Consider the following 12,228-nt stretch of genomic DNA (forward strand, 5'->3'; position numbering starts at 1 on the left):
TGGGTATCTACTTGGATACTGCACGACTGAGGATGGGCTGACAATTTGGAATTTAGTCGACCAAATTGTATTCTTACTGGTTAAAACAAAATAAAAAAATGATGGTACAACACGACAAAATTTCATGAGGGCTGGGGCGTCTCCTGGTTAAACGAGGCCCCCCATTGTTTTCGCCAGGGAAACAGGGTGAACAGCGAAAAGTCAGCTACTGGAACAAATCTGAAAACACGCACCCTAACTCAACCTCTGGTGATGATAGTACCGATCATCACCAGAGGAAAAGATTAGTACTATCAATATAAGAAGCCTGAATGGCAAAGAAATGGAGCTAGCTGAGGAATTAGATAAGTACCAGATCAACATAAAAGGGGTTACTGAAACAAAAAAGACAAAAACTGGTGAGATCTTTCTGAGCAATAATTACAAAATGTTATATTCAGGCAATGACAATCAAGGAAAAGAAGGAGTAGCCATAGTATTCAACACAAAATACGAGGCTAATCTTCTTGAATGGCAGGCAGTCTCAAGTAGAGTAATGTGGGCAAATATGAGAATGGGGAACTGGACAATGAGACTAATTTGTACCTATGGTCCCACAGAAGGTTCTACTAAGGTAGAAGTGGAGGAATTTTTTGATGCTTTAGAAAAAGCAACTGACACAATAAAAAAAGGAAAAGTTGGTCCTTGTTGAGGATCTAAATAGCAGAGTAGGAAATGATTATCAGACATACAAAAATATTTTGGGAAAATTTGGAGAAAAGAGCAAATCTAATAATAATGGCAAATATATGTTTGATTTCTGCTCAGGACATGGACTGGTTATTACTAACACCATGTTCCAACATAAAAATGTGCACAAATTCACATGGAGAGAAGAGGCAAGGAATAAGAAAAGTCTAACTGACTATGTTATTGTTGATAGTGATTTTTTTTCCCTGGTGCAGGACACCAGAGTGTACAGAGGATTTGAAATCGGAAGCGATCACTATTTAGTCTTGAGCAGGATAAAATTGAATTTCATATTGAAAAGAATAACATGTAAGAAAGTTTTAAAGCGAATAAAACTTGAGCAGCTCTCAGATGTGAACTGTAGACTAAAATACACAAAGATTAATGAAGAAAAAATGAAAACGTTTTGAGAACAGGAATCAAACCTTGGAGATTCAGTGGCAAGCCTTGAAGAAAGCCCAGATTGACTCAGCTAGAGAGGCATGTGGTGAAGTTGTCTGCAAGGAAAGAAAAATTAGAACTCCACGGTGGACACAGGAAGTTAAAGAGGCAGTGAAGGAAAAGAAGAAAGCATATCAAAAGTTTCTGGCAAATAAGTCAGCTTGTGCTCTTAGATAATATAGAGACGAATGCTAAATACTGTGTAAAACTAGCTAAACAAAAGTCATGGGAGGACTTTGGCAAGATTATAGAAAATAAATATCAAGAAGGTGGCAAAATATTCTGGAGGTTGTTGAAGAAGCTTAGGAATGGAGGAAAGAGTGCTGTAAAAAGAATTAGAGATGATAAAGGTGACATGAAAACGGAAGAAAAAGATATCCTTGAAGTATGGAGTAATTACTTTGAAAAACTGCTAAATGAAACAAGCAGTGATGACAGCACAGTGGTAAAAAACACTGACCAGGCATGTAGTCAGGAATACATATCCATACTCGAAGTAGAAAAAGCTATCAAAGTCTTGAAATGTGGAAAGGCAGCAGGAGTAGATGATATTTGACCAGAAATGCTGAAGTATGGTGGTATAAGAGTCTTACAGTGGCTGCACTGCATAGTTCAGAAAGCCTGGACAAAGGGACGAATTCCCAATGATTGGAGTAGATCTCTCATAGTACCCATATATAAAAACGGAAATAAAACTGAATGTGAGAATTACAGAGGTATTTCCCTACTGAGTGTTCCTGGCAAGATTTATGCAAGTATACTTGAGAAACGGTTGAGAAGAATTGCGGAAGAAAAGCTTGGTGAAGAACAAGCTGGATTCAGGCCAAATAGAGGCTGTCAGGATCAGATCTTCGCTTTACGACAAATAGTTGAGAAATCATGGGAATATAACAAAGATCTGTATTTAAGTTTTGTCGATCTGGAAAAGGCATATGACAAGGTGCCAAGAGAGAAGCTATTCAATACGCTACAGTTATATGGTGTCAATGGGGCATTATATCAAGCAATACTTAGTCTTTATTTGAATTGCAAGTCAGCAATTAGAATTGAAGGAAGTATAGGAAGATGGTTTAATGTTAAATCTGGCATGATACAAGGATGTACATTATCCCCTCTGTTACTCATTATCTATATGGATCACATTATGAAGGAAAGTGGTATTAAATATGATATCAAAATTGGAGATGTTAATTTCAGCTCTTTGCTTTATGCAGATGATGTTATACTTCTAAATAAATCTGCTACAAGGCTGCAAGATTCTCTGACTAAATTGAATAACTGTTGTAATAGATATGGTATGAAGGTAAGCAATACAAATACAAAGACAATGAAAATAGGCAGAATCATTGAAAATGTCAACTGTGAATGGAGAACCTGTGGAACAAGTAAAACATTTCAGCTACTTAGGCATGATTTTTAGTGAAGATGGTAAATTCAATATAGAAATAGACAACAGGATCAACAAAGCTGGTATGGTGGGAAGTCAACTGAATAAATTCATATGGAATAAGAGAGAAATTAGTCGGAACACTAAATTAGTGTATACAAGACAGTGTTCAAACCAGTTTTAACTTATGGATCTGAGAGCTGGGTCAGAAGTAAAACACTTGATCAAAGACTAGAGACCACAGATATGAGAGTTCTGAGAAAGATTAGAAGCATGAACAGATGGCATCAATGGCAATATCCTAAAAACAAGGATATTAGGAAAGAACTTGACATTGTCAGCATCCAGGAATGCGTTAGCAGAGCTAATCTCAGGTGGTATGGTCGCTTAAACAGAATGGGTGAAGAAAGATTAGTGAAATATTTTAATTTTTGCAAAGGGGGCCCTGACATCCAGAAGGTTGGGAAGCACTGCCTTAGACGACAGAAATATAAGATCTGATAATGTTGGAGTCTTGACAAGTAACAGACTGATTTGGAGGAAAATTGTAGATAAGAAGTTAGTAATGATGTAATTTTTTTCATGTATTACTATCATATCCTGTACACCCCTTGAGCGTACATGGCAGGAATTTGATGATGATGAGATATAATAATGTAGCATTGAGGCAAAGAGCATCAACAATGAATGGCATGATGGCAAGAATTATCAAAAGAGAAGCTTGTATTATGTGAATGCCTGCAATACATATGAGGGTAGAAGAGAGTTGTATGCAAGTTACAGACTGCATTTGAACATGGAAGGATACCAACATTTGGGTAGAGAGAGAGAGAGTTGTTCTCTGGGCAAAGAAGAAAATGTTAGTGCAGGGAAACTAGAGTTGTTAAGGTGGATGGTAGCAGGAGTGGCTGCTGTGATAATGATCACTTGGGAAATGGAAGGATGTAGGGTGTAATGTAGAGTCAAATGGAGTCTGGAGAGAATATTAATAGGTATAGAAATACTGACAATGCACTGGTGTTTCTTTATAAAAATGCCAGGAGTATCAGGAATAAAGAAGATGAATTAGTAGTGGCATATTCTGGTCTAAAAATGATTGGAATCAGTGAAAGAGAAAGTTGACTGAAGGAAGATGATATCCTGACAGGAACAAGAGTAGAAGAATATAGCATTTTCAGGATATGAAGGGCAAATGCAGTGGTGGAGTATTACTTATGATAAGTAATGAGTTGTGTCCTCTAAGAGTGAAGGAATCTGGAAAGAAATGGAACTAATGTCGCTACAAGTTTTGAAGTTGGCTTTGAAATAATGAAATGAAATGGCTTTGAAATGGATCTAATATCAACTTTACTTATATAATTTTGCATTGCCGAACTGAAGCCTTTGGCTCTTTATTTTACTAAATACTTTTATTCACCGACCAAGAGTTCAATTATAAAAAATACACCTCTCCGACATTTCAAGTTCCATAGTACTGAACGAGTTTTTCCTCTCTTAAGATTTCTGCCTGGTCTCTCTCTGAGAAGAACCAACCAGTTCAAAACAGCTGTCAGGCCAATGAAACTTATCAAAATGGACTAATAGAAAGCAACGCTTGGGCAGCGTTTATGTTTTCTAAGTAGTCCACGGTAAGGCAACTCATGAATGCCGGTGAGTGTATTCCATAAGTTCTCTGGTCAACTTATCTTTAAGAAATTTTCGTAGTTTCACATTTGGTTTTGAAATAATGCTGGATCTAATATCCACTTGACATATAATTTTGCATCGCCAAACTGAAGCTTTTTAGCTCTTTATTTTAGTAAATGAAACAAATGGTTTGAGAACATATGGCATAAGATGGAGGTGGACAGGACAGGATATTTAGTGGTATGTTGCTAAAAGTCAGGGAAGGCAGATGGTAAAGAGTAGGTGATGTTTAGGCAGTTGAGTTTCACAAATGCAAAACAAGTGATCATTATGAGAGATTTTAACTACAGAAGCAGAAATTAAAAAAAGAAACAGCATGCAATAGTAAGGAAATTTCTGAAATTCTTGAAAGATGAATGTCTTAGGCAATGTGCAGTAAAAGAAATGAAAGTTCAAGGATTTTGAGTTATGGTCCTAGTATCAAAAAATCTATCTAACTGTAACAGATCCTTTGATGTTTGGATAACTGAGATGTTATCCTTATCCCGAGTCATAGAGAGTGATCACATAGTCTTTGATTGAGGGATGAATAGACATGTAGAAGTGTCAAGGAGAAAGGAATTTATATGGAATTATGAAGCAGGTAATTATAATTAGTCTTAGAAATCAGCTTGGGGGGGCAGTTCGATGGATGGAAGAACTGGAAGAATGAGATATCACCAGTGCAAGAGAAATATGAAGAAATATTTATTAGCAGCAATTGCAAGTTATATACCACGAGTGAAAAAGAAAACACAATTTGGTGTAAAGCAGACGACTAACAATATCGAACAGGAACTGTAGATGAAAAAGAGGTTATAAGAAAGAAGTGTAAAGAATGGGGAAGAAAGCAGTTGAATGAGGGAAATAAGACTCAGGAAGGAAAGTGACTATCATGGTAAAGAAGAAAAAAAAGTCTTAGCCTGAGACCAAAGGAAAATCTGAAGGAAGAATTCTTTCATTATGTGGCAAATAAGAGGTGAAGTGATTGTGAAAGAATGACAGTGTTAGACAAAAATGGGAGTAGAGTAACTGATACAAAAAGCAGTGGAGTTGTTCAATAATCACTTTATTGGGATATTTCATCCTGGAAAAGAAGGTTTTATTAGCAGAAAGAGGGGAGGGTTGAAGGTTTAGAGAGCATGAGCATCTGGATGTCAATAAGACAATGGGACTGGATTGGATTTCACCATGTGTTTTGAGACAATGTGCTAAGGAAGTGACAATCCTCTGACACTTGGTTTTTCAATGAGAGTCTGGCTATGGGAAAGATGCCAAAGGAGTGGAAGGAGGGTAAAATAATGCTATTACATAAGGGTTGGTATCAAACTATAGGCTAGTTTGTATTTCTTCTATAGTTAAGATTTTGGAGAAATTAGTAAGAAATCATATACATCATTAGGCAGATGATGGCAATATTATCTGTGACAGTCTACATGAATTTGTTAATGGGTGATCTTGTTTTAGCAATATGACTGCCTTTTATAATGAAGTAACAAGAGTGGTTGGTGAAGGAAAGACATACGCTACAATTTTTTTTTTTTTTACAAAGGCATATGACAAGATGCTACATGATACGCTGATATTTTAAGTTACAGCTTATGGGTTTAAATATCAGGTTTGTGAAGTGAATTGAATGTCGTATAGATATCAGGGAGTTGTGTATAAGGGACTGGTATCAAGAGGTCAAAGGCCATAAGTGAGGTTCCACAGGGCTCAGTACTGGAACCTTTATTGTTTAATCTTTATATTAATGATGCTGCCAATGGATTGCAAGGAGATATTGAGTTGTTTGCAGATGATATTAAGCTGGAAAGGGTTATTAGTAATAGTGTCAATGTGGTAGTCCCCTAAGGAGGATTTAAATAAGCTGAACAACAAATGAATGAGGATATCAGTTTAATACAACTAAATGTAAGGTGTTGAGGTTTGTAATTCATGGGAAGTTGAATACTCTGTTGGAGGAACTGTACTAGATTATTTCTCTAATGCAACTAAATCTAAGGTCTTAAAGTATGGGATTCACTGATAGGCTGAATACTCTGTTTGAGGAACTGAACTAATTATTTCTTTTATTAACATTATGTGAAGAATCACAGAAAATTCAAAAGAAAAAAAAGAAAGTAAATCATACTATTACCTTTATTAGCAAATGCCTCCTCTCCCAAAACAAACATCTCATATGAGTTTAACAATTGACAGTCATCAGAGTAGTTCTTGAGTACCCTATATGAGGGGGAGGGGGCATAGAGACTAGAAAGTTCTGATAAACACCTACAACAAAAATGATATTAAAGCAACCAGTGGCATAGCTAGAGCGTTTGCCGCACAGGGAAGTTCCTGCTGCCCCTCTCAATACACAACAAAAATACTACAAAAAGTCAAAACGAAGTACAGTCATACCCCGAAGTTATGCAGTAGGTGGGACCAACAAAAAGCGAGTAAGTCGAATTCGCATAACTCTGGGTATAATTTTGCATGTAATTTATATATACAAACATACAAAATATTAGTTAATTGGGACCAAAGATTTACAAAAACACATATATTTTTAAAGAAATACTGTTTTTTCATACATAAAAAAAAGAAAGTTATTTCAATGTCGATGGTTTCATAAAATCTAATAGATTTGTCTGACGGCATGTCTTTTTCTTGTCACACAAAATTTCTTCATAGCAAGCTAATGATGTTTTTATTCCTTGTCTTGTGGCTACTTGTTCCTCGTTAGAATCTATGTCATCCAAAATCTGTAAACCTTTCTTTTATGATTGTTCTTACTGTGGATTCCAGTAGATCGAACTTCTTTGCAAGCTCACAAATTTTCATTCTGCTTTCAAAATCCTTAATAACGTTGAATTTTGTTTCCAAAGTCAATGTTTTTCTTTTCTTGCTAGCTGTAGAAGAATTGGACTTGCTTCTTTTGGACGACATTATTATTTTTAATGTGATAAAATTTTTATCAAGAACATAACATTAAACAATCGCAAGGTTTGTAGACTACAAAAATCGTGTATGAATGGAGACCGCGTGAAACCTGCCAGTGCTTGTTCACAGCATGTGCGACACTGGTGAATGCGGCCGGCACTGGAAAGATACGACTAGTGGTGAAGCGGAACGGGAATACGTACATATAAGAAACTGCGTAACTCCGGATTCGCCTAAGTCGGGGTATGACTGTATTGGGAAATAAATTAAAACACTATATTTATGTTTATTTTAATTGTGAGCATAGTTGTTGTTAAAACTAATTATTCATTAAGTAATAAAAATTATTAAGTTAAAATAAATAAAATAATTGTTGAAAAATAAAATTGTGTCTCACGTGAAAAGTGCCGCCCGGGGCGGCCCATCCCCCACTCCTCAGCTACGCCACTGAAAGCAACTGACATAACCACAAGAACATACTAGTAGCAGAGTTATGAAGGTAACTTATGCTCTTTTATTCTTTTATCCTCGTATGTTCTTTCTTGTGGTTATATCAGTTGCTTTAATATCATTTTTGTTCTAGGCATTTATCAGAACTTTCCATCCCCCTCTCATATTTCAAGGAGGTGTCAAGTGTTTGAGAGAGAGAGAGAGAGGAACAGACATACAGACAAAAAAAAAAAAAAAAACAGAAAGAGATGCCACCTGTTTCCAGTGAATGCTTAAACATAGTCCTGATGAATGTGAAACTATGAATTTTACTTTTACATCTTAACTTTTTTTTTTGTTTATTTAAAGAGGAAAAGAGGTTTCTACTGACTTTTTTTTTTAAAAATTAAGGCTTTAAGATTTTCAGCTCACTGTGGTTATTTTACAGGAAATCACAGTATTTCCAAAGAAAGAGAAAAATAAAAGTATACATATCTACTCCTTCAATCCACCTAACTGACTGAATGAAAAAATCCAGCCTAACTTAAAATGCATCTACAGAGAATTATTTCACATTAAAAAGTTTTTATCAGCTCAACAGTTTCACTATATCTATCAACAACTACCTCAAAATCTCATGACAACTGAGAATACAAGAAATAACATACATGAAATAATTACATAGAGTTTCATGTATGCAATTTCTCATATTCACAGTTTTTCATTTACTGCCCTTAAAAGATGTTCAAAGAAACAGCAAAACTGTTGATCAAATACTACACAACTGTGTGGAATAATATGCTGACATTATTTCATCATAAGAAGCCATAAACTTAAAAGATGACTGTGAACATATCCAAGGTTTACACAATGATACGATCATGTGCCGAGCAAAGATTGTTTCCACAGTCACAGATAAAAATGAAATCTTATACTACACATCTTAATTATATCCAACAGTATGAAGGAATAAGCATAAGGAATGAAGATAGCATTTAGCTACCAATACTGGTAGCTAAATGCTACCTTCATTCCTAAGTATGGAATAACTAAGTGAAAAACCTGTTATGCTATTTCATTAACCAGTGTCCAGCACTCAAGTTCAAATACTTCATGATACAAAAAACTATGGTAACATGGTACAGAAAAAATGTAGTATACTTTAAAAAAAAACTGCATAAGGCACTTACCACCAGAACTTTAAATAATATCATGATAAAGATTACTTCTAACATCATTCAAATCATGATATGGAACTGCTTTTCAAGATTTTTTTCATATTCCAAGTCACTGTAAATAAATAAAGAAAGAAAGAAACCTGTTATGCTATTTGTAAGATTTGTAAATAAAAATTTCAATTTAACAGTTTTTCCTATTACTAAATACAAAATTCTTAAAAGCTGGATAATTCAATTAAATATGGCTACTTTATTCAAATATTTCTGGCAGTACTGATATTATTATCATCATTCCTGTTATTATTCCAAACTTACATGAACAACTCGAACAACATAAAGCCTATCATACCACTCCTTAAATCCCTTTGCTGTCTGCACATTCACCACTCTAACAAAAAATTGCATGGTCCAACCACCCTCCATACCAAAAAGGCCACTTCTCATCCTCTTACTCACCACCTCCTTTTGAAAATTCCAGTGATTGCCTCATGTCCTTGCTCCTTCTCCTACTAGATGAAGCATCTTTCCTGTGTCAATCCTGTAAATACCTCTCAATGGTTTAAATGTCTCAATCACATCTGCCCTTCGTCTTCTATCCACAGAACTCTGCAGTTTGCATGCCCTCAGTCTATTCTCATAGCTAACATTGTAAAGTTCTAAACATCGTTTTGGTTATCTGCCTCTGTACTCTCTCCAAAAGTTAACTCATCCTCTTCAAATCCCAGTGACTAGATATGAAAAGAATAATTTAGATATGGCCTGATCTGGGCTTTACTATTCCTTCTTACTATTGGAGCAATTGTACTGGGTTACCTTTACCTTCACACTATATGTCCTAAACTGCAAATTTTATCTATTTTAACTCCAAGATCCCTTGCCTCGTTCACTTCTTCTAGTATAGATCCACCACCAGAGTATGTAGCTTCCCATCAGTAGATCCCAAATTTCAAAACCTTCTATTCAGTTGCATTAAACTGATATCTCCATTCATTTACTCACCTGTCCAGCTTATTTAAATCATCCTGAAGAGCTATCAACATCAGTATTATTCCTAATAATCCTTCCAGCTTCATATCATATGCAAATAACAGAATATCCCTCTGAAATCCAGTGACAATATCACTGACATACAGGTTAAAAAAGCAGAGGTCTCAATACTTATCCCTGTGGAATCCCACTTGTGATCTTCTTCTTCCTTCATACTGCTCCACCCTTACACGTCTCAAAAATCTATTAGACAGCCAATTTCCAATAAAGTTCACTAAATTGATGTCTAATCTCATGTGCCGCAACTTAAATATATGAAAAAAAATGGTAGTATATGGCTTCCCTCATCACTTTATTATAAAAGGCAAGCAAATTAATGAAACAAGCGAACCCTTTAACAAATCCATGCTGACCTACACAGACCACATCTATTCAATTTTAAAAACAATCTCTCATTAAATTCTCCAAAATCTTAACAACCACAGAAGTAATATAAATTGGTCCATAATTTGATGCCAGCATTCTACCACCACTGTGCAATGGCACTATCTTACCTTATTTCATCTATTAAAAATCTATTAGACAGCCAATTTCCAATAAAGTTCACTAAACTGATGTCTAATCTCATGTGCCGCAACTTAAACATATGAAAAAAAATGGTAGTATATGGCTTCCCTCGTCACTTTATTATAAAAGGCAAGCAAATTAATGAAACAAGCGAACCCTTTAACAAATCCATGCTGACCTACACAGACCACATCTATTCAATTTTATAAACAATCTCTCATTAAATTCTCCAAAATCTTAACAACCACAGAAGTAATATAAATTGGTCCATAATTTGATGCCAGCATTCTACCACCACTGTGCAATGGCACTATCTTACCTTATTTCCACTCACTAGGCACTTTCCCAGTAGCTAGACCTCCACTGAACAGCCAGGTCAAGAGCTGTCAGTTCCTTAGCATTCTCTTAAAACACATGGTGAAATACCATCCAGGTTTCACTAACTTAATGACTTCCAAAGTACTTAGTAAATTAAAACATATTCTCCTCGTGCACTTCTAAGACTTCAATCCTTCTCATCCCTCCAGGAACAAAAGCTGCTTTTCCAGGATGAAATACCGCGATAAAGTGATCATTAAACAACTACACTATATCATCTGCATTGGTCACTTGACCTCCTTTTCTATCTAATATGGTCATTTGTCCACAATAATTTCTCTTTCTACCAGCCACATAACAAGACTGTAGTGCTAATCTCTCCTTGTATTTCATTTTTGGTCTTTCACTATGACTAGTCATCTCCTTGGCCCGAGTCTTATATTCCTCATGGAATTACTCTCCACCTCTCTCTTTATACCTTTTCCATAACCTCCTATTCATCAACAGTTTCTGTTTGATTTCATTAGTCATCCACTTTAGATCAAATCGTGTTATCTTTTTTTCACATGAGGAATACAATTTGCCACTTCTGTTGATAAATATTTCTTCACTAGCCCCATACACAACTGATATCTCTCTTTCACAATTCTTCCATCCATGAACAGCCCAAAGTTGATTCCTAATATTATTATAGTCATCTGCTTTATAATTCCACATAAATTTCTTTCTCCTTGACACTTCTGCATGTCTATTCAGCCTCCAAATCAAGACTGTATGGTCACTCTCAGCAATGGAAGAAAGACTGTCGTCTCAGTCAGATCTTCTGATGCAAGGACCAAATCCAAAATTCTTGATCCTCCTGTTCCCACTACTACATGTTGCCCAAGACATCTGTCCCTCAAAAATTATAAAAATATCATTCCTTTCCAACTGTACGCTACTTCCACTGCCCAATTTATACTGCTATAGTTAAAACTTCTCATAATAATCACTTGCTTTGTACTCACCAAACTGATCTAGAGAAACATTTCCTGCTCATCACCCATTTGTGTTCCATGGTCTATGGCAACATTCCACTAAATATCTTCTCCTGCCCACCATCTCACACTATACACTTTTAAAACTGTTAGCATTTTCTTCCAAAGTCTCCACTCTGAGTGGCCTCAACTTATCACTTATAAGTAACACACCATCTTTTTTTTTTCCTGCTGAAATATGCTTTATGCTTCTATTCCTGTCAGGTCATCATCTGCTATCAATCATGATTCACTGATTCCAATAATCTTGAGACAGGCTGAGGCTATCAATGCTATCAAGAATGGCACAGATATCCTGCATTGAGAATGCAGTATACCATGCATTCTTCCATCTCCTATGTGCCATTCCCTACAGAGGACACTCAATACTATCCACCCTGAGAACTCTAGTTCTCACCTCTTAACATTCTCACCTGCCTCAAGAACACAATCCTCCAGATGCTTATGCCCATGTTTAAATGCAGTCAATCTCATGCATACAGCTCTCTATCCTAAAATGCACTCCAAGCATTCACGTATTCCAGACCTCTTTTTCGACACCTTTTTGGCTATTATCATCCTTTGA

The 12,228-nt window shown here is 35.8% G+C and overlaps 1 protein-coding gene across 2 annotated transcripts in view; it reads right to left on the reverse strand.

Moving 5' to 3' along the window:
• The window catches only part of LOC150102709 (uncharacterized), a 343,878-nt gene that overhangs the window by 312,593 nt on the left and 19,057 nt on the right, over positions 1 to 12,228 (reverse strand). For both annotated transcript variants that reach the window (XM_090399309.1, XM_090399308.1), the window contains exon 2: positions 8,767 to 8,866. In XM_090399309.1, the coding sequence (XP_090255435.1) occupies positions 8,767 to 8,814 (48 nt within the window). In that variant the 5' untranslated portion in view covers positions 8,815 to 8,866. The remainder of the gene's footprint in view (positions 1 to 8,766; positions 8,867 to 12,228) is intronic.

This window comes from Typopeltis vanoorti, chromosome 10 (genome assembly GCF_054136105.1).
Source record: "Typopeltis vanoorti isolate ZY-2024b chromosome 10, IOZ_Tvanoo_1.0, whole genome shotgun sequence".
In the NCBI taxonomy this organism is placed as follows: domain Eukaryota; kingdom Metazoa; phylum Arthropoda; class Arachnida; order Uropygi; family Thelyphonidae; genus Typopeltis; species Typopeltis vanoorti.